General features: G+C 39.0%; 1 protein-coding gene across 1 annotated transcript in view; it reads left to right on the top strand.

Annotated features, from left to right (window-relative positions):
• Positions 1 to 24,786, top strand: part of LOC134531347 (uncharacterized) — a 353,666-nt gene that overhangs the window by 5,614 nt on the left and 323,266 nt on the right. Inside the window, exon 3 of the mRNA XM_063367045.1 lies at positions 19,745 to 19,915. Coding sequence (XP_063223115.1) covers positions 19,745 to 19,915 — 171 coding nt within the window. The remainder of the gene's footprint in view (positions 1 to 19,744; positions 19,916 to 24,786) is intronic.

Genomic DNA, 24,786 nt, shown 5'->3' with positions numbered 1-24,786 from the left:
TATACAATAGATTATAACGGGCATGATAGCTTATTTATAAAAATATTGATGATTAAGTTTTACTTTTAAATTTTATTTCCGCTCCTTGTGCTAATGGTTGGGTATACAAAAATGTATTTTAACAATAGTTATAGTCAATATATAGACAATGAAACAAAAATAACAATGGATTCGATAGTGTACCGGGAATGGAAGTTTTATTTGTTCTCATTCCAACCCCAGGTAATAATGGTTTGTTTCAAACAAATGTTTTAAATAAAAAGTACAAGATTTACAAACAATTTGAACGCATTTGATAGTGTGCACAGGAAAGGAGTTAAATTTAATTTTCAAATTTTACCCTTATTTTTTTCAACCCCTTGCAGCAATGGTTCGCCAAATCAAAAATTGTTACAGGCAAAAGTTTTAGATAAAAGGTATAAGATGTATAAAATATACGAACGAATTGGATGTTGTGCATATGAAGGGAGTTATGATTCTTTTCTCTCCGACCCTTGTTTATTCTACCACTTGCAGTAATGGTTGGTCGTATAATATTTATTTCAGACGAAATTTTTATATGATAATTTAAGATTTTACAATAAATAACAACGTATTTAACAATAAACATGGTACGTAAATTATTATTATTTTTTATTTGACTCCTTTAACTTTTAACCCCCTGCAATATTGGTCTGTGTCATTAAAATAATTTTAAACAAAAGTTTTTAATAAAAATTATAAGATTAACAAACAATTTGAACGGATCTGGTAGTGTATCTACTAAAGGAGTTGTGATTTTTTTTAATTGCACCCCATTTTTTTCACCCCTTGCACCAATGGTTCAATTAATTAAAAATTGTTTCAGAAAAAAAGTTTTTGATAAAAATTATAAGATTAACACATAAATGGTACGAAGTCAATGTTGTGCCTACGAAAGGAGTAGTGGTATTTTTTTATCCTCCATTCCTTGTTTTTTCAACCTCTTGCAGTTATGGTTGGCCGTATCGAAAACGTATTCAGACAAAATATTTTGGTATTACTCCTACGAGTTATACAATACGTTCAAAACGACGTGATGTATGGGTATTAGAATTGGAGTTACATAAATGTATATGTTTTTCAAAATCCCATTCCTATCTCTGTGTCAGATATTTCCCATCAACGAACAAAACCGAAATTTTCCACTACTGGATTTTAAGTATCAGTTTGAAAGTTATTCGTGAAAAATTGCAAAAGTTATCGTGCCCATAAAACTGATATAAATATATACATATAGATATATACACACACACATAAACATTTGAGTTGATGAAAAACTATATACATAGCTTTTTCCGATAGTTATACTATGGTAACGGCTACAATGGGGCTACAATGGGGTAAATTTATTATAGACGGCCCTGGCGTCACGGCGGACATTTTTGTGTTAATATTTATTCAAAATTCCTCAAAAAAACTTAAAATACATAAAAATTTCTAAAACATTTCCATATTTCGAGGGAAAAATTTCGTTTTTAGGGAAACATTTCAAATTTTTAAGGGAAATTTCCCGTTTTATTTCCCAAATAAAATCTGTATAGACCAAAATTCCTCGGAGAGGGGCAAAATTCCTCAGAAGCCCCAACATAGGTCATGACCTTAATGTTGACCGAATAAACTTGAAATCTTTAATTCTCGACCAAAAAATTACCAAAAAAAAAAAAACTGTTTATTTCAAATGTTGCACTTTTCGTTTCTCTCTCCATCTTGGATTCTAGAATGTTTTTTTTTTACATTTCGTTACGCCCGCCATGTTGGAGTCTATAACGCTGGTATTTTCATTTCGTAAGCCATCTTGGTTGTGTATGGCATCTTTGTACTTTTTGTTATGGCCACCATCTTGGATTATAGAATTTTGCAATTTTCGTTATGACCACCAATATCAAAATCAACAATTATTGTCCGATTTTAATGGGAATTTTTTTTTAAATTAATAAAAAAAATAATTTTATTAAATTTTATTAAAAACACTTCCTTGCATCATAGAGCGTGGAAGTTTGAGTAAAAATGGTAACATCCTTCCTCAACAGAAGCAGCCGACAGACTGACCTCCCACCACTAATGCAAAGGCCGATAATACGTTAGCCAGCATGACATCATGGCAGCCATCGTGTTTTCATCTTCTGGAGATTGCCATTTTGGATACGACTTATTGATTTTAATCTGCCAGAGTGCAGTGTCATCATATTAGTTTAATTTTAACCCCTTAGATTGCAGTAATTATTTATTTCCCGGACTGCCACAATCTTGTTATCCGCCATCTTGAAAATCTGTAATTATTGACCTAGAAATTCGAGAAAAATTGGAAGAAAAAAAAATTAAAAACGTTATTAAAGTAAAGATTGATTCGATCACCTCAGTTCGATTCTTGATCACTATAAGAATGTCATGTATAGGTCAAAAATATTATTTAATTAAAATAAATCTTAAAGTCAGATTTATGAAATAAAAACACAAATTTTAAAAATAAATTCATTACATAAATTATACTTCATTACATGTTCCTAGATATTAGGAAATAATAAATATTATTTTGTCAGTTAAAAGAATGTGTTTGTTCTGATTTGCAATCGATCCACATATCTAAGTGTCCATCCACTATATTTTCCCTGATGTGTTCTTGGCATCAGTTAGAATGGTATAAACATAATTATCTTAGTGCAAGAGAGCTGTTCAGGCAATAAATATCTTTACACATTCCACAGAATACTCAATTAGCCATGTAGAATACATTTTATTCGGTCTGAGAGCACCGTAAACAGTCGTAGGTTTTGTTGCAGGTTGAGTTGATATCAAAGATTCTTGCTGCGGATCGGTTTCACCTTTAGAGGCATTGCGCGAAAGAGTCTCAACATTAACTTGCAGAGCAGACTGAAAAACGCTGGTTCACAGCAGATGAACGGACTTCACCTTTACAGTTTTTCGCATGTCGTCTCAAATTGTCAATACGAGTAAACTACGCTCATCACAGCGAAACTCCAAGCGTAATGGGTTTATTGGTCGTTCTCATTTGTCATGCTTTCCTGCACCTCCATAGATCACAAATATCTTTTCACATAAGTTACAGGAATATTTATTGTCTATTTACCTTGATGCAATCTTACTCCGTAATTCACCACCCACACGGGTCTTCTACAATGACAGTCTCAACTGTTTGACGGGAGAAGCACTTTGTTTGCAGTTTATGGCATGTCTTTTTAAACTATCATTTCTTGCAAACTCCTTTTGATATTTCTCACAGTTAAATATTTGTACGACGTGGTTTCGTAGCACATTCTCTTTTCTTGTGTCAATGGGCATTACTGTTGTTCGAAAAACTCTTGTCCAGTAACGACACCGATGCTGGGAAGACGCCGATGCACCTTTACATTATTGATGCTAGTGGTGATGAAGTCATTGAAGTCTCCCTCGACGGCGAAATGTTATTCATTGAGGTTTCCTCCGCAGACAGCACTGCAAGTATTAAAGTATCTTCTGCTGGTGTACGCAGTTCACACACAAGAAACACAATGAACACGGAACGAACACGCATATACACAGGATAAACAATGGACACAAGTAGTATGTAAATGACGGTCCGAGATCAGGCTTCAGGCTGTGGTGCCGGTGCCGGTGTCCGCCATCTTGGATTGTGACGTCACAGCGGCCATCTTGGATGGTTGTGACCTTGACCTTTGACCTTGACCTTGAATTTGATCCTCAAAAATCGCCAAAATCCGCCAAAATTGGGCAAAATTTGTCCAAAATTCCTCAAAATTCGCCAAAATTTCCATTTCTGTGGAAAAAAGTTCCACCAAAAAATCTCAAAAAATTCCTCAATTCGAAAATCAGGATTTCGAAAATCCTCAAAAGTCGTTTTGCCCTAGAAAGAACCCTAATTCCTAAAACTGGCTTAAGCATCCTTAACTCAAGCCTCAGTTAAGCCATTTCTAGGAATAAGGATACCATGACCGCCATCTTGAATTATGATGTCATCGTTGCAATTTCCGTTACGGCCGCCATCTTTAAATTTATTATCCGATTTTAATGAAAAAAAATTTAAAATTCATAAAACAAATTAAATAATAAAATTTTTAATAAAATATTTAAAAAACAAACATTTACGACACGGAGCTCGGAGTCCTCGGTTCGAACCCGACGAGTGCAAAAAAAATAAAAATGGCGACCGATCCTTCCCCCGAGGTGGCTGCAGGCATACTGACTCCCACCACTTTTTATTATCATCTAGTATGACGTCATGGCCGCCATCTTGTCTTCGATGCTGGAAGCCATCATCATTGTATCGTCGGCTAGAGTGCGCCGATGACATGTTAGTTTAATTCGTATCCTCAAGAGTGCAGTAATCATTTATTACTGTGACATCCGCCATCTTGTCATTTGGCCGCCATCTTGAAAATCCGTAATTATTTAGCTAGAAATTCGGGAAAAGTTCCAAAATTCATTAAATAAATCACTCATTAATTTACATATTGATTCGATCGATTCCCGTCCTCGGTTCGATACCCGATCGTTGCAATAATGTTTAATCTTATGTAAAAAAAATAATTTAAATAAACCATGTTCAACATTCTTAAAGAGACTTTAAATCCTCTACTACCACCATCCTATCAGACATCAAGACCACCATATTGGAAATGTGTAATTTTAATGCTAGAGATCCGGGAAAAAGTTCAGAAATCATTAAATAAATTTCCGATCAATATACTGATTAATTAGATCGACTAAGATCCTTGGTACGATCTAGGATGATGCAAAAAAATTAAATATATCATCAATTTAACATAATAGTAACAGGTTCGAGGAATTAAACACAGCAAGTTCTTTTACAAACATAATATTTATTACATAATTTCTATTCTACTACAGGATCACTTACGAAAGCCAACAATCTTATAATCATTTAGTTCCGCAGCGGTGTGAAATGACTAATTCTTAGCTCCAATCGGTTTATACTAGACAGAGTCCAGCCAGAACCTTTACAGACATAGTCCACCTCTTCTTGACAGAGTTTCTGGATACCGTTTTTAACAGTTTGCTTCACATCGTTAGAACTGTAAATTACTGCAGCAGATGTCTTGAATGCACACTTCTTCACTTCGTCATCGAACGGATATGGCTTTCCATATATACAGTCCAACCACAAGTTATATTTCAAAGGTCCGTTTGTTGCTACATCATCAGTAAGCTGATTGATTATCTTCTGTCTGATATCGTCAAGAAAATTACAAATGTCCTTCGACTCACCGAACGTATTTAGATAATAGTAGTCTTTCAACGTTCCACGAAATGCAGACTGCGCCAAGTAGAAGCCATTATCGTTCACTTGTAATGCTACGAACACAGTCTTAGGTTTAGTTCCATGTTCAGACGTCATAACAATCGGTTGCTGGGCATCTGTTTTTTTGGTTGTACGCTTTCGTGTCTCCAATCTAAAGCGAGGAGTCGAAATGTCGGCAGGTAGTTCAGCAGTAGGAGCACAGACTCCACCTTTACATTTTTTCGCATGATGTCGCAAACTGACAATTCGAGTAAACCATTTAAGGCACTCATCACATCGAAACTTCATGCGAGAAGGATTCTTCGCGCATTTGCTCCGCTCATGTCTTCGTGCATCATGGTAAAATGCGAACGACGTATCACAGTAGCTGCAAGGATACCGTGGTGATGAAGACGATCCTTTCAGACCCGATCCAGATACAGGCGTTGCAACAGTAGTACCATTTCCAGGCATTCTCTTATGCACATCGATGCATCGTTGTTGCGCCGAAACCTTTACTTTCTGCCGCACAGCAGGACCTTTGCATGCCTTCATGTGCGTTTTCATATTATCTTTTCTGGCAAACTGCTTATGACATTTCTCACAAACAAACATTTTACGATATAGGTTCTTGGCACATTCGCTCCTCTCGTGTCGCCGAGCATTGCTGTTGTTTGAGAAAATCTTGTCACAGTAACAGCACCGATGTTCGCTAGTTGTCAAATCAGCATCCATTGAAGTCTCCATCGAGGTCGTATCGTCGATCGTCGTGGTTTCCTGCACATCCAGCTCAGTAGTCATTAAGTTATCTTCTGCTGGTGGTATCACATCTGTTGAAATCTCCTCCAATGTTGACATCGTCGTCGTTGCCAACGGGATCTGCTCCACCATTGTCGTCGCTGTCGTCAAGGTTCCCGTAGACGATGATACAACGTCCATCGAGTTCGGCGTTAAAGTCGGTAAATATGCCATCGAGTTCTCAAGAACAGGTAATTACGCGACTTATTCACCAGATGAAATAATCTAGGTGATCCTTACACCGTCGACGACAGTAACAAACTGAGCGACCAGCTGTCTAGGACTCGCTTATATACATGCACCGGATGGAATAATACGCAAGTCAAATCAAGAACCACTTACTATAATACCAGAGTCAAAACAACATTAAAAATAGGACCATCAACGAAAAGGCAGCACATTTGGAAGCACCGACAACGAAAAGGCAGCACCGACAACGAAAAGGCAGCACATTTGGAAGCACCGACAACGAAAAGGCAGCACCGACAACGAAAAGGCAGCACCGACAACGAAAAGGCAGCACATTTGGAAGCACCGACAACGAAAAGGCAGCACCGACAACGAAAAGGCAGCACATTTGGAAGCACCGACAACGAAAAGGCAGCAGCGACAACGAAAAGGCAGCACATTTGGAAGCACCGACAACGAAAAGGCAGCACCGACAACGAAAAGGCAGCACATTTGGAAGCACCGACAACGAAAAGGCAGCACCGACAACGAAAAGGCAGCACCGACAACGAAAAGGCAGCACATTTGGAAGCACCGACAAAGAAAAGGCAGCACCGCCAACGAAAAGGAAGCACATTTGGAAGCACCGACAAAGAAAAGGCAGCACCGCCAACGAAAAGGAAGCACATTTGGAAGCACCGACAACGAAAAGGCAGCACCGCCAAAGAAAAGACAGCACATTTGGAAGCACCGACAACGAAAAGGAAGCACCATTAACGAAAAGGCCGCACCGCCAACGAAAAGGAAGCACATTTGGAAGCACCGGCAAAGAAAAGGCAGCACCGCCCACGAAAAGGAAGCACATTTGGAAGCACCGACAAAGAAAAGGCAGCACCGCCAACGAAAAGGAAGCACATTTGGAAGCACCGACAACGAAAAGGCAGCACCATCGACGAAAAGGAAGCACATTAATTTGTCATTAACTGCAATATTCATTGGTTCCAATATTTATTGGCTCCAATATTCATTGGCTCCAATATTCAATGGCTCCAATATTCATTGACTCCAATATTCATTGGCTCCATCAGTCATTGACACCTACAGTCTTTTGGTTCCAAAAGTCTTTTGGCCCCAAATATATTAGGCTAGAATTCTTCGAGTCTAAGAGACTATGAGACCACATGGCTACGAGTCTAAAATGATCTAGCTGGTTACGAGTTATACATGGCTTGCGAGGCTACAGAGCTACGAAGTTTCTAGTACACAGGTTTACATGACTGCGAGGATACAGGACTACAAGTCTGCAAGAGTACTTGACTACGAAGGTACTCGTCTACATGACTCCAGTTACCGCATCTGTCTTCGACAGAATTTTCTCTTTTGCTCCAACTGCTCAATCAGCATTATGTTATAAGATTACAAGGCCTCTTGCTTACGTAGCTTCAAGTCTACGAGCCTCCAATGCATCATGACTACGAGACTACGAGCCATGAGGTTACGAGTCTATGCGATTGCGAGTCTTCTAGGTTACGTGATCGCGAGGCTATAGGACTACGAAGCTTCCAGAACGCATGGTTACGAGACTGCGAGGCTACAATTCTACGAGGTCCCAAGACATCCTGGCTACGCGACTACGAGCCATGAGGTTACGAGACTACGTGACTACGAATCTTCAAGTTTACGAGACTGCGAGGCTACAGAGCTACGAAGCCTCTAGTACACAGGTTTACGTGACTGTGAGGATACAGGACTACCAGTCTGCATGAGTACTTGACTACGAAGCTACTCGTCTACAAGGCTACAATTACAGCATCTGTTTTCGTCAGAATTTTCTCTTTTGCTCCAACTGCACCACCAGCATTATGTTATAAGATTACAAGGCCGCTTGCTTATGTAGCTTCAAGTCTACGAGGATATTTGGATACGTAGCTTCAATTCTACGAGGTCCTAAGACTTCATGACTACGCGACTTCGAGCCATGAGGTTACGAGATTACGTGACTACGAATCTTCATGTTTACGAGACTGTGAGGCTACAGAGCTACGAAGCCTCTAGAAAACGAGTTTACGTGACTGCGTGGATACAGGAATACAAGTTTGCATGAGTTCTTGACTACGAAGCTACTCGTCTACAAGGCTCCAATTGACACATCTGTCTTCGATGGAATTTTCTCTTTTGCTACATCTACGCCATCAGCATTATGTTATAAGATTACAAAGCTACTTGCTTACGTAGCTTCAAGTCTACGAGGCTCCAATACATCATGACTAAGAGACTACGAGCCATGAGGTTACGAGACTATGCGATTGCAAGTCTTCAAGGTTACGTCATCGCGAGGCTATAGGACTACGAAGCTTCCAGAACGCATGGTTACGAGAATGCATGACTAATTGACCGCATGGCTACGAAACTTTATGTCTCTAACTGACTACAATAGCACTATTCAGTGGTGAGAGTTAATTTATTTCATGCAAAGGTACTTGCTGCAAGCAGTTCCGCTTTTCAACATCAGATGACGTCACGTTTTGCTTGCAGGTAAAATAATATTTATTTATTTTATGTGGGATGCGGGTTGTTCACTATCGATCGCATAAGAAGAATGGCATCGATAGTCTTCAAGGAGAAGGAAGTTCGTCCTTCCTGCTAGTGCTTCTCAGATTTCTCACGGTCCGCCATATTGGATTGCGACGTCACGGCTGCCATCTTGGATGGGTGTGACTTTGACCTTTGACCGAAACCGCAGGAATGATCGCAAGCACTCGGATTAATCATCAAAATATTGATAAGAATAATCAGGAGTACACGGAGAAAACCATCATAATATTGGCAAGAATAATCAGGAGCACACAGAGAAAAACGACACACGTTTCCTTTGATATCATAAAATTACAGAAAAAAATATTTAAAAATAAAAATAAATTAATAAAAAATTTAAAATAAAAACAAAAAATACATAAACAGATTCTGCTAGCTTGTAAACTTATCATTGTTGAGCAAAGATAGAGTTCTAGTACAAGCCAGAATTTTATGTATCCAAGATGGCAGCCGTAACGTCGCAATCCAATATGGCGGACCGTGAGAAATCTGAGAAGCACTAGCAGGAAGGACGAACTTCCTTCTCCTTGAAGACTATCGATGCCATTCTTCTTATGCGATCGATAGTGAACAACCCGCATCCCGCATAAAATAAATAAATATTATTTTACCTGCAAGCAAAACGTGACGTCATCTGATGTTGAACAGCGGAACTGCTTGCAGCAAGTACCTTTGCATGAAATAAATTAACTCTCACCACTGAATAGTGCTATTGTAGTCAGTTAGAGACATAAAGTTTCGTAGCCATGCGGTCAATTAGTCATGCATTCTCGTAACCATGCATTCTGGAAGCTTCGTAGTCCTATAGCCTCGCGATGACGTAACCTTGAAGACTTGCAATCGCATAGTCTCGTAACCTCATGGCTCGTAGTCTCTTAGTCATGATGTATTGGAGCCTCGTAGACTTGAAGCTACGTAAGCAAGTAGCTTTGTAATCTTATAACATAATGCTGATGGCGTAGATGTAGCAAAAGAGAAAATTCCATCGAAGACAGATGTGTCAGTTGGAGCCTTGTAGACGAGTAGCTTCGTAGTCAAGAACTCATGCAAACTTGTATTCCTGTATCCACGCAGTCACGTAAACTCGTTTTCTAGAGGCTTCGTAGCTCTGTAGCCTCACAGTCTCGTAAACATGAAGATTCGTAGTCACGTAATCTCGTAACCTCATGGCTCGAAGTCGCGTAGTCATGAAGTCTTAGGACCTCGTAGAATTGAAGCTACGTATCCAAGTATCCTCGTAGACTTGAAGCTACATAAGCAAGCGGCCTTGTAATCTTATAACATAATGCTGGTGGTGCAGTTGGAGCAAAAGAGAAAATTCTGACGAAAACAGATGCTGTAATTGTAGCCTTGTAGACGAGTAGCTTCGTAGTCAAGTACTCATGCAGACTGGTAGTCCTGTATCCTCACAGTCACGTAAACCTGTGTACTAGAGGCTTCGTAGCTCTGTAGCCTCGCAGTCTCGTAAACTTGAAGATTCGTAGTCACGTAGTCTCGTAACCTCATGGCTCGTAGTCGCGTAGCCAGGATGTCTTGGGAACTCGTAGAATTGTAGCCTCGCAGTCTCGTAACCATGCGTTCTGGAAGCTTCGTAGTCCTATAGCCTCGCGATCACGTAACCTAGAAGACTCGCAATCGCATAGACTCGTAACCTCATGGCTCGTAGTCTCGTAGTCATGATGCATTGGAGGCTCGTAGACTTGAAGCTACGTAAGCAAGAGGCCTTGTAATCTTATAACATAATGCTGATGAAGCAGTTGGAGCAAAAGAGAAAATTCTGTCGAAGACAGATGCGGTAACTGGAGTCATGTAGACGAGTACCTTCGTAGTCAAGTACTCTTGCAGACTTGTAGTCCTGTATCCTCGCAGTCATGTAAACCTGTGTACTAGAAACTTCGTAGCTCTGTAGCCTCGCAAGCCATGTATAACTCGTAACCAGCTAGATCATTTTAGACTCGTAGCCATGTGGTCTCATAGTCTCTTAGACTCGAAGAATTCTAGCCTAATATATTTGGGGCCAAAAGATTTTTGGAACCAAAAGACTGTAGGTGTCAATGACTGATGGAGCCAATGAATATTGGAGTCAATGAATATTGGAGCCATTGAATATTGGAGCCAATGAATATTGGAGCCAATGAATATTGGAACCAATGAATATTGCAGTTAATGACAAATTAATGTGCTTCCTTTTCGTCGATGGTGCTGCCTTTTCGTTGTCGGTGCTTCCAAATGTGCTTCCTTTTCGTTGGCGGTGCTGCCTTTTCTTTGTCGGTGCTTCCAAATGTGCTTCCTTTTCGTGGGCGGTGCTGCCTTTTCTTTGCCGGTGCTTCCAAATGTGCTTCCTTTTCGTTGGCGGTGCGGCCTTTTCGTTGATGGTGCTTCCTTTTCGTTGTCGGTGCTTCCAAATGTGCTGTCTTTTCTTTGGCGGTGCTGCCTTTTCGTTGTCGGTGCTTCCAAATGTGCTTCCTTTTCGTTGGCGGTGCTGCCTTTTCTTTGTCGGTGCTTCCAAATGTGCTTCCTTTTCGTTGGCGGTGCTGCCTTTTCTTTGTCGGTGCTTCCAAATGTGCTGCCTTTTCGTTGTCGGTGCTGCCTTTTCGTTGTCGGTGCTTCCAAATGTGCTGCCTTTTCGCTGTCGGTGCTGCCTTTTCGTTGTCGGTGCTTCCAAATGTGCTGCCTTTTCGTTGTCGCTGCTGCCTTTTAGTTGTCGGTGCTTCCAAATGTGCTGCCTTTTTGTTGTCGGTGCTGCCTTTTCGTTGTCGGTGCTTCCAAATGTGCTGCCTTTTCGTTGTCGGTGCTGCCTTTTCGTTGTCGGTGCTGCCTTTTCGTTGTCGGTGCTTCCAAATGTGCTGCCTTTTCGTTGTCGGTGCTGCCTTTTCGTTGTCGGTGCTGCCTTTTCGTTGTCGGTGCTTCCAAATGTGCTGCCTTTTCTTTGTCGGTGCTGCCTTTTCGTTGTCGGTGCTTCCAAATGTGCTGCCTTTTCGTTGATGGTCCTTCTATTTTTAATGTTGTTTTGACTCTGGTATTATAGTAAGTGGTTCTTGATTTGACTTGCGTATTATTCCATCCGGTGCATGTATATAAGCGAGTCCTAGACAGCAGGTCGCTCAGTTTGTTACTGTCGTCGACGGTGTAAGGATCACCTAGATTATTTCATCTGGTGAATAAGTCGCGTAATTACCTGTTCTTGAGAACTCGATGGCATATTTACCGACTTTAACGCCGAACTCGATGGACGTTGTATCATCGTCTACGGGAACCTTGACGACAGCGACGACAATGGTGGAGCAGATCCAGTTGGCAACGACGACGATGTCAACATTGGAGGAGATTTCAACAGATGTGATACCACCAGCAGAAGATAGCTTAATGACTACTGAGCTGGATGTGCAGGAAACCACGACGATCGACGATACGACCTCGATGGAGACTTCAATGGATGCTGATTTGGCAATTAGCGAACATCGGTGCTGTTACTGTGACAAGATTTTCTCAAACAACAGCAATGCTCGGCGACACGAGAGGAGCGAATGTGCCAAGAACCTATATCGTAAAATGTTTGTTTGTGAGAAATATCATAAGCAGTTTGCCAGAAAAGATAATATGAAAACGCACATGAAGGCATGCAAAGGTCCTGCTGTGCGGCAGAAAGTAAAGGTTTCGGCGCAACAACGATGCATCGATGTGCATAAGAGAATGCCTGGAAATGGTACTACTGTTGCAACGCCTGTATCTGGATCGGGTCTGAAAGGATCGTCTTCATCACCACGGTATCCTTGCAGCTACTGTGATACGTCGTTCGCATTTTACCATGATGCACGAAGACATGAGCGGAGCAAATGCGCGAAGAATCCTTCTCGCATGAAGTTTCGATGTGATGAGTGCCTTAAATGGTTTACTCGAATTGTCAGTTTGCGACATCATGCGAAAAAATGTAAAGGTGGAGTCTGTGCTCCTACTGCTGAACTACCTGCCGACATTTCGACTCCTCGCTTTAGATTGGAGACACGAAAGTGTACAACCAAAAAAACAGATGCCCAGCAACCGATTGTTATGACGTCTGAACATGGAACTAAACCTAAGACTGTGTTCGTAGCATTACAAGTGAACGATAATGGCTTCTACTTGGCGCAGTCTGCATTTAATGGAACGTTGAAAGACTACTATTATCTAAATACGTTCGGTGAGTCGAAGGACATTTGTAATTTTCTTGACGATATCAGACAGAAGATAATCAATCAGCTTACTGATGATGTAGCAACAAACGGACCTTTGAAATATAACTTGTGGTTGGACTGTATATATGGAAAGCCATATCCGTTCGATGACGAAGTGAAGAAGTGTGCATTCAAGACATCTGCTGCAGTAATTTACAGTTCTAACGATGTGAAGCAAACTGTTAAAAACGGTATCCAGAAACTCTGTCAAGAAGAGGTGGACTGTGTCTGTAAAGGTTCTGGCTGGACTCTGTCTAGTATAAACAGATTGGAGCTAAGAATTAGTCATTTCACACCGCTGCGGAACTAAATGATTATAAGATTGTTGGCTTTCGTAAGTGATCCTGTAGTAGAATAGAAATTATGTAATAAATATTATGTTTGTAAAAGAACTTGCTGTGTTTAATTCCTCGAACCTGTTACTATTATGTTAAATTGATGATATATTTAATTTTTTTGCATCATCCTAGATCGTACCAAGGATCTTAGTCGATCTAATTAATCAGTATATTGATCGGAAATTTATTTAATGATTTCTGAACTTTTTCCCGGATCTCTAGCATTAAAATTACACATTTCCAATATGGTGGTCTTGATGTCTGATAGGATGGTGGTAGTAGAGGATTTAAAGTCTCTTTAAGAATGTTGAACATGGTTTATTTAAATTATTTTTTTTTTACATAAGATTAAACATTATTGCAACGATCGGGTATCGAACCGAGGACGGGAATCGATCGAATCAATATGTAAATTAATGAGTGATTTATTTAATGAATTTTGGAACTTTTCCCGAATTTCTAGCTAAATAATTACGGATTTTCAAGATGGCGGCCAAATGACAAGATGGCGGATGTCACAGTAATAAATGATTACTGCACTCTTGAGGATACGAATTAAACTTACATGTCATCGGCGCACTCTAGCCGACGATACAATGATGATGGCTTCCAGCATCGAAGACAAGATGGCGGCCATGACGTCATACTAGATGATGATAAAAAGTGGTGGGAGTCAGTATGCCTGCAGCCACCTCGGGGGAAGGATCGGTCGCCATTTTTATTTTTTTTGCACTCGTCGGTTTCGAACCGAGGACTCCGAGCTCCGTGTCGTAAATGTTTGTTTTTAAATATTTTATTAAAAATTTTATTATTTAATTTGTTTTATGAATTTTAAATTTTTTTCATTAAAATCGGATAATAAATTTAAAGATGGCGGCCGTAACGGAAATTGCAACGATGACGTCATAATTCTAGATGGCGGTCATGGTATCCTTATTCCTAGAAATGGCTGAACTGAGGCTTGAGTTAAGGATGCTTAAGCCAGTTTTAGGAATTAGGGTTCTTTCTAGGGCAAAACGACTTTTGAGGATTTTCGAAATCCTGATTTTCGAATTGAGGAATTTTTTGAGATTTTTTGGTGGAACTTTTTTCCACAGAAATGGAAATTTTGGCGAATTTTGAGGAATTTTGGACAAATTTTGCCCAATTTTGGCGGATTTTGGCGATTTTTGAGGATCAAATTCAAGGTCAAGGTCAAGGTCAAAACCATCCAAGATGGCCGCTGTGACGTCACAATCCAAGATGGCGGACACCGGCACCGGCACCACAGCCTGAAGCCTGATCTCGGACCGTCATTTCCATACTACTGACACACAATACACACACAGGACAAGCATTGGACACGCAAAGGACACATTACACACACAGGACATGCAATGCATTCACAGTGCACACTGTACAGACAATACACACACTTGATTTGACAAAAAAGAAAGACATTTCGACGAAAATTAAACTTGATGTGATACTTTCTCGCCACAGAAATACGATCTCATCACAGAGATAAGTTCTCGCCACAGGGATACGATATCGTCACAGGTATACGATCTCGCAACAGGGATAATATATCACCACAGGGATACGATCGGTCATAGGAAACGATAGGATACAGCCCAAGAACTCCAGTGATATTTGTCTATAAGGGTAAAAGGCTAAGATTTCATAAGGCTACGAGTCTACAAGGTTTCAACTGGCTAAGAAGCTACAACATCACACAACTACTAGGCTGCGAGACTACAAGGCTACAGAACTTCAAGACTATGAGACAACAGCACTATAAGATTACGCGTCTACGAGGCTCCAACTAGCTACGAGATAACGAGACTACGAGGCAACATGGCAACAGGCTACGAGACTACAGAGCTACAGACTTCTTGGCCACGAAGCTACAAGTCTTCGAAACTACAAGGTTCAATGCTACGAAACAACTAGGCTACAGGACTACACGACTACAGACTACGAGGCTACGAGGATACGAGTCTACAAGTCTGTAACTGGATACAATAACTCCGTTCAGCAGCGAAAGTTAATTTATCGCATGAAAATAACTTGTTGCATGTAGTCCCGATTCTTGCAACACTTGGCGCCACATGTAGTGTTGTACAAACACTCGCTCTTTTATGAGGGATGCGGGATGCTCACTCACGATCGCAAGAGAAGGAGAACTTCACCTGACACTAATGAGAAGGAAGTTAGACTTGCATGATAGTACTTTCAGCTTTCTTAAGGCATATTAATTGACTGAGATATTATTATATTTTGTTTGAATTACACTTGATACAATTATTGCAAGTTGTGATTTATTAACAGAAATTCACTAATTAAATGTAATACTGAATAAAATGGTATGTATCATTAAGTAAAAAATTTTCATGGAGAGATTTCTTAGAAATAAACAAAAGCACTGGAAAACATCAGCAGAAGTCTCTTCAGGAATAAACAGGAGCACATGGACAGAATCAACATTAGCATCGCCATGAATGGCCAGGAGAACTTGCAGAAACCAACAAAATGTTGGCAGGTACAATCAAGAGCACACAGAGATAACTAATGTACGTATTCCTAAATCAAGATCAGTTTATCACAAAAAAAACTTACAAAACAGAATCGCCAGCTGTTGAACTTCTTTATTCATCAAGAATAGAGTTCAAGCACAATTTAAAAAATTTAATTTTCTTTGTAAATTTTTTTATCACTGATCGTTATTAAGAAAACCGGCGTTGGTTTTCTCCGTGTGCTCCTGATTATTCCTGCAAATATTTTGATGTTTTTCTCCATGTGCTCCTGATTAGTCCTTCCAATATAGTTTTGGTTTCTCTAAGTTCTAATGCAATTCAGGGCGATACTTCTGTTGGTTTTATCCATGAACTGCTTTGCATTATTGATGGGAGGTCAGTCTGTCGGGGCCTTCTGTGGAGGAAGGATCAGTCACCAATTAGAAAAGTTTTACCACTTGGGATTTGAGTCGAGAACTCTTTGTAGCAAGTATGTGCTTTTATTACATTTTGATCAGTTGAAATTTTTTATTAATTTTAAAATTTTTCCCGTTAAAATCAGATAGTATTTCGGGTTTTATCAAAATTGTGAGCATAACAAAAATTGCAACGTTCTAGAATCCAAGATTGTGTCCATAAATAAAAGTACAAAAATGATGTAATACCTACACAACCAAGATGGCACGCGTACCCAAAAGAGCAGCGCTATAAACTCAAAGATAACGGGCGTAACGAAAAGTGTAACGTTCTAAAATCCAATATGGCGGGCGTCATGAAAAGTGCAACATTTGAAGTAAAACTTTTTTTTTTAATTTTTGGGGATTTTTTCGGAATTTTTTGCTCGTAAATTAAAGATTTCATGTTTACGGTCAACGTCAAGGGCATGACCTATGATGGGGCTTCTGAGTTGTTTTGCCCCTCTCCGAGGAATATTGCCCGTCTCTGAGAAATTTTGGCCTCTCCAGATTTTTTTGGGAAATATAACGGGAAACTTTCCTTAAAGACGGAAATTTTTCCCTCGGAATATGGAAATTGTTTAGGAATTTTGAGGTTTTTTTGAGTCATTTTTGAGAAATTTTGATGAGATTTGACACAAAAAATGAACACCGTGACGTCCGGGCCAACGGTCTTTGACCCAACCACACACCACACACCACGCACCGGCACCATCGCCAGAACAGGCAGTACATAGTACTAAACGAATTGTGTTTGTTTACTGTTAGCAGCGACAGTTGTAGATCAATTCAATGTATTTTCATATTCTATAAAAGAAATTCAAGTTTTTATTTCTTATTTTTATTTACATCTTAATTTCATTCTAAGGGGATAATGAATTTTAGAATTGATGAGCACACTCCTTTTAGACAACTAGCTCGTTACACGTACATGCACTATTTTTTTTATAGATATAGTGTGGGAGAATCCGGCCATGAGCTACTATAATAAAAAAGCACTTCCAAAAATTTAATGGTGATATTTCGGTAAACCATTGGGGTACTGAACCAGGATGAACATACCGCAGTAAGTAATCGGGTTTCCCAAATGGAGGCCAGAGTTTTATCATCACGCCCCCTCTATCTGTCCAAACACGTGTTCTACTTCAACATGTGGTAAAACAACTGCAAGACATCTTAGCGATCATCTGCCTGACTGCTGGAGGTCAGACCGGTCCGACATTGTTGGGTGTCTGAAGGCTCTGTCCAAACACGTGATCTACTTCAAAATGTGAGAGGCAGCATAGTGAGGCATCGTCCTGGCGGCTGTCTATCTTTTCAAAAGCTTAATTAGCCTAGGAGATATAATATAATTGTATATTTTAAATCCTAATTTCCCCCCCTTTTTCGTAAAGGTGTTGATTTTCGCAAAATTGTAAAACATTTGTTAGTTTTTTTTGTATTTTTATCATGGGTGCTTAATATATTTTTTTACGCTTGATCAGTTTTGGGATAAAATTGTTTATATTTGAACCATACCCTAGTAGTTAAATTTTCTAAATTGGTCAAATTTTAGTTGTTAATTTTAGTATAATTATTATTGGAACCAAGAATCTATTTCTATGCTTATATAAATAAGGATATATAATATTTAATTGAAAACCCTATTTAACCTTTTTACTGTAGGGGTTGAATTTCATAAAAAAAAGTAAATTTTTTTGGTAGTTTTCTAATGTTTATAATGGGCACACAGTATCTTTTTTAATGCTTGATTAGCTTCGGATATACAATTATTAATCTTAAAATTGTATTTACTCCTTTTCGCACTAATTGTTGGGTTGAATTTTGCAAAATAGTGAAATTGTAATTGGCTTTGTATCTTTCGTATGCTTATTATTAATACCCAATTTTCTAGATCTTGATTAGCTTCGGAGATAAAATTAATAATCATAAAAACATATTTGACCATTTTTTTCACCCCTTAGGAAATAAATTTAGCAAAATGGTACAATTTATTGTTGTTTGTGGCTTTCTTATACTTATTCTTAGTACCATATATATTTTTTTTCTTGATTAGGTAAGGAGAGATAATTTATTATTTGAAAAACTATATTTACCCCTATTCCCCTCTTAGGCGTTGAATTTCGTAAAATGACACAGTTCTTGGTTGTAGTATTAGTATGATTATTATTTGTTTCCAAAATATTTTCTTATTCTTGTTTAGATTCGGAGATATAATTAATTATATTTAAACAATATTAACCCCTTTCATTACTTAAGAGTTTAGTTTCGCAAAATGGTAACATTCTGCTTAATTTTTACTGTGTGTTTATTATTGTACCCATTTTATTTATTAGGTTTCATTAGCTTCGTAGATATAACTAACAATCTCAAGACCATATTTACTTCTTTTTCACCCCATCAAGGGTGGAATTCTGTGATTTTATATAGCCTAGTGTTTAAGTCAGCTAAAGACCTTATTAATAATAATCTAAATCGGTCAAATATTATCGAGTAATGCAAGAATAAAAAGACAAACTGACAAAATAACAGAGAGACAAAAATGTATATATACCTATGTATATAAATGTGTATATATACATATACAATTGTGTTATAATAATGTTAGTGACCATATTCAACTTTTTTTTGTTCAAAATTTTACTTAGACAGACGTTTTATCTCGAACAGTTTATTATTAGTATAGATGTAACGAATATATGTGAGAGAAATATTTATAAATATTTTCAAAGTTTCAAACTGCCCAAAAAGGAAAAAAAATTTCAAAAATTCCATCTAGCATTTTTATTCTTTATTTAATTATATATAAATAGGTTAGTGAGTAAAATGGCAGACCAAAAATAAACATTGAAAGTGTGAAATTATGTAAAATGTATTTGAGGTTATGTGTCAAACTTGATTTGATGGAGAAAATTGGAAGCTCTTTTTTGTCAAATATTCCCCTTACAACTCCATTGCACAACACACATTTTAAAACAAAAATTTGACAGGTTAACAGGGCCTTAAGTCTTGGTCTTATGCAGGAGCGTACACAGATTTTAATTCTCATCTACCATCCCCCCCCTTTTTTTTTCTCTTTACAGCGTACGTCAGTGATTGATATCTTTTTTATTTTCTGGTAATTACTATTATTTATAGGCCATTTTTGAATTTTTACGTATTACCACCCTTGCAATTGACGTTATGTCACTAGTATTTTTTAACAAATGTTCACCAAGTGTACCGAACATTGTGGGTGAAACGTCCTGCGAGTGTTCGTCTGCGCAACTTTTTCCTCCCGTCGTATAACTCTGAGCAACCGGCAGTGGGAGATATTCGCGACAGCAAAGGGCGGTGTAACAGAGCAGACGAGTTAAAAGGGGGCGAAGACGCGGTTGCGGGAGCGAGGCTGCGCTTGTCGCAGGTGTCGTTCGGGTCGACGTCGCCGGCGCTGAGCGACCGCGCGGAGTTCCCGCTGTTCTTCCGCACCGTGGCGCCCGACTCGTCGCACAACCCGGCGCGCCTGGCGCTGCTGCGGCGCTTCGGCTGGGACTCGGTGACGGCGCTCAGCCAGGACGAGGACGTGTACACCATGGTGAGCCGTCACACGTTCACTTCACCTGTCTTACCACTGCCACCACTCTAACAAGAACATTCTTCCAGTAGTAGTCACTCGTGCATCTAGATGCGATCAAATTGACATTTTTCTTATTTTTTTTCTCGAAACCCATTTTAAAGAACATGCTTTGTGTTCAATACTTTTTTTTTTTCATGCTCCCTCAATTTTTCTTCTGTTTTCTTCCAATTAGAAAAAAAAACATTTACAAATTTTGATAGTTTACAATCACTGAAAAGTTTGCACGCAAAGCAAAACAGAATTTCCCGTACATTTAGAGTACAATAACCATTTTCTCTCCTGTCGCTCTCCATTTTCATATGTTCATCGTTGTGTTCACCTATTTTCCATATACTGCTTAGGCTTGTGTCCCGCGTGTGTATGTTTGCATTTTTTTTCTTTATTTGCATCAATGAATTGTTCCCATGACGAACAGTGCAAAACTACAATGAATAGCGTATGTCCGAGAAACTGTATTAAATCGAAATTCCCCATTGCGTGAATTATTTAAAGAACGTAACAAACACTATTCACAAAATATCAAACAATCCTTTGAAAAAAGGAAGATATAAAATGCCATTAGACATCATATACTAAATAATTTGGAAGCCTAAATTGCACAAACACATTCGTACATGCCGCTTCATTGCCCTTCGCCACCCATCATGCGACTTTTGTTTTTGATGTGTAAACATGTTAACTCATGGTATACGGCATTTGGTAGAAGTAAATTCGTGAATGGAACGGAAGTCGAATGAAACTATTGAAACTACCTTGGAATATATTATGGTAAATTAAAATAGTCATAGTAAAAAGTTATTGCACGTATTAAAATACGTCAAAAATCTAGCACGTTCATAAAAAAAAAGAGCGCCTGTAACTCATTACACGTGATAGAAATGAAACTTCTTTGGCAATTGAAACCTCGACTCGTAAGTACTTATATCCTAAGAGGTAAAATGGCAGAGAAAGGGAAAGAGGGATAAAATACATTATTCTATACATAAAAAAAAAAAACAACATATGTGCGCGTGATATCCACGCGGACAGAAGTGAAACATCTTGCTTTTAAGCTATAGATAGTGATAAACTATTAGTAATTGTTATAGTACAAGAGATAATAATTGAGATTAGTAAGGATTCTGTCATTATTTCAAGTGAAATAATTCTTTTTCATACGAAAAAATAAATTTTACATTTTTAAAATAAAAATAGTACAATTTTTTCTCTTATATTAAAAACAAACTTTCGCATCTTACAATTAAATTTGATGTTAAATTATGTTTAAACTTGAAGCTTGTCCATCAATACATATTATAAAAGAAAGTCCTCCCGCCGCGTCTGTCTGTCTGAATGCGTTAAACTCAAAAACTACCTAACAGATTTTCATATATATTATAGACCCTGCTTCGTCTATGCGCTCCACACAACCGCCTTGAGGCATAGAAAAGAGAGGTCAACATTAAACAGCTGATTGTAGGCTACTCGGGTTTGTTATTGTTTGCAAGTAGTATATGATAGCCGGTCCTGAAACAGGATTCAGGTTGTGGTGCCTGTGGTGACACCCGCCATCTTGGATTGTGACGTCACGGCGGCCATTTTTGACTCAAAATTCCTCAAAATTCCTCAAAATTGACTCAAAAATTCCCGTTTTAAGAAAAAATTTCCCGTTTTCGAGGGAAAAATTCCCGTTTCGAGGGAAAATTTCCCGTTTTATTCCGTAAAAATCCCAGCAGCTAGAAATGTCCATATGTAGGCTTAAGCATCCATGTCTACAGCCTCAGATAAGCCTCATCATGGATTATGACGTCAACGTTGCAGTTTCCGTTATGCCCGCCATCTTGAAAATCCGCAATTTTTATGTTAGACAATCGGGAAAAATTTAAAAAATCATTAAAAAATTATTTAATCGAATAAATAATAAAAATCTTAAAAACCACTGTTGCAGTTATCGTTACGGTCGCCATATTGGATTATATAAATGTTGCATATTTCGTTACGCCTGCCATCTTGGTTGAGTACTTTGCCTTTGTTACACATTTCATAAATTCCGCCATATTGGATCCTATTAATGATGCTATTAGCGTTATGGTCGCCATCTTGAAATTTAGACGCCATCTTGGAAATCCGTATTTTTTTTATATTAGAAAATCGGTAAAAATTCCAAAATTCATCAAAAAATTAACTTAATAGAATTATGATTGATTATATCGATTCCCATCCTTGCTTCGAACCCGGTGAGGGCAAAAAATAAAAAAAACATTAGTTCCTTCCTCCACAGAAGCCACCTACAGTCTGACCTACCTCCACCAATAACAAGGTATTTACCATCAGCTGGTATGACGTCATGTCCGTCATCTTGTCTTCATCCGCTGGAGACCACCAACCTGTTTTCGTCCGTTAGAGTGTGCCGATACCATGTTAGTATAATTTTCTGGGCACCATACCATTGTCCTCAACTGTTGGCATTAAACTTTGTCATTGACCTTAAATTTTGACCTTGACCTTGAACTTTGACCTTGAACTTTGTCCTTGACCTTCAACTTTGACCTTGACCTTGATCTTTGACCTTGACCTTGATCTTTGACCTTGACATTGATCTTTGACCTTGACCTTGATCTTTGACCTTGACCTTGATCTTTGACCTTGACCTTGATCTTTGACTTTGACCTTGACGCCCATCATGAATTCGTCATTGTATGTTCAGTACATGCTACCAGGAGCTACCACATGCTAGTGCTCATTGCCATCTTCTTGTTTTCGTCTGCTGGAGGTCACCATATTGTGTGTACTCGTCTTATCATCATGATAGTTTATTCTAACCTGTTACAGTGCAGTAATCATTTATTATTACCGAGGTGCCCGCCATCTTGAAATTTGGCCGCCATCTTGAAATCATGTAATTATTTAGCTAGAAATGCGGGAAAAATTCCAAAATTCATCAAAAAAATCACTCATTAATTTACATATTGAATCGATGGATCCCTGTCCACGGTTAGATTCTTGACCAGTGACAGTTGTAACTAATTATGAAATAAATTTTAGATTCTGTTTTCCATTACCTTTCGCGGAGTTTATTAATCATTCACTCTACGAAAAACAACTCAAGTCAATATACCTGACCAACGAATTAATACAGTGCCGATTAGCCTATTATGAAAGTCTAATTTTTCAATAATCTGAATAACATAGAAGCCGTTCATGTACAAAGTCATACATATAGATCAATTGTCTTCAGTCCATGAGACCGAGTCACGTTATTATCAGACGTATAGGCTAGTCATTTCAGGTCCGCATGAACATCGTCGTTAGCTAATTATATTCAATTAATCCGTCGTGACATTTTTTTATACTTACTAAAGGACCAAGTGACCTTGAAAAATTCTTTTAGTAACACCAAGAGGTTTTTAAACTAGTAAATATTCAATCACTACATTTTGTACTACGCACAATCAACAAAAAAGGAAGCACCGTCATCAAAAAGGCAGCACCATCAATGAAAAGCCAGCACATTTGGAAGCACCGACAACGAAAAGGCAGCACCACCAACGAAAAGGCAGCACATTTTGAAGCACCGACAACGAAAAGGAAGCACCGTCAACGAAAAGGCCGCACCGCCAACGAAAAGGAAGCACATTTGGAAGCACCGACAACGGAAAGGAAGCACCATCAACGAAAAGGCCGCACCGCCAACGAAAAGGAAGCACATTTGGAAGCACCGACAAAGAAAAGGCAGCACCACCAACGAAAAGGAAGCACATTTGGAAGCACCGACAAAGAAAAGGCAGCACCGCCAACGAAAAGGAAGCACATTTGGGAGCACCGACAACGGAAACGCAGCACCGGCATCAAAAGGAAGCACATTTGGAAGCACCGACAACGAAAAGGCAGCACCGGCATCGAAAAGGCAGCACATTTGGAAGCACCGACAACGAAAAGGCAGCACCGGCATCGAAAAGGAAGCACATTTGGAAGCACCGACAACGAAAAGGCAGCACATTTGGAAGCACCGACAACGAAAAGGCAGCACCGGCATCGAAAAAGGTACCACAATTGGAAGCACCGACAACGAAAAGGCAGCACATTTGGAAGCACCGACAAAGAAAAGGCAGCACCGTCAACGAAAAGGCAGCGCATTTGAAAGCAGCGTCAACGAAAAGGCAGCACATTTGAAAGCACCGTCAACGAAAAGGCAGCACATTTGGAAGCACCGACAACGAAAAGGTAGCACATTTTGGAAGCACCGTCATCGAAAAGGCAGCATCATCAATGAAAAGCCAGCACATTTGGTAGCACCGACATCGAAAAGTCAGCACCGCCAAAGAAAAGGCAGCACATTTGGAAGCACCGACAACGAAAAGGCAGCACCGCCAACGAAAAGGCAGCACATTTGGAAGCACCGACAACGAAAAGGAAGCACCATCAACGAAAAAGCCGCGCCATCAACGAAAAGGAAGCACATTTGGAAGCACAAGTTACGAGAACTTAGTCTTAGTTAGAAATCTGAATACAAAAAAAAAAAACATTAAATTTTTATAATTGCAATTATTTATTTCTTTACATTATACAAATACAAGTAAAACAAGCCATTATTGTATGTAGCCAGCTTTCCTCAGTTCTTTGAGTATGAATGATATTTCTTTGATGCACGAATAGTTTCCTGCACAAAGCGAGTCATGTAGAAGTCTTAGCCGGTCAACCAATATGTTTGGATCGTTCTATGAAGTGTAATCAGTCTCTTCTACCACCATCTTACTTGTTTGATTATTATAAATATTATTTTCTTTGGTGTATTCCGTTTTAACACCATCCTCAGGGTAACTTTCATTATCGAGACAATGATCATCACA

Source organism: Bacillus rossius, chromosome 3, assembly GCF_032445375.1.
Source record: "Bacillus rossius redtenbacheri isolate Brsri chromosome 3, Brsri_v3, whole genome shotgun sequence".
NCBI lineage: Eukaryota > Metazoa > Arthropoda > Insecta > Phasmatodea > Bacillidae > Bacillus > Bacillus rossius.
The sequence above is the reverse complement of the archived record's forward strand: the minus strand, read 5'-3'. Positions and strand labels throughout refer to the sequence as shown.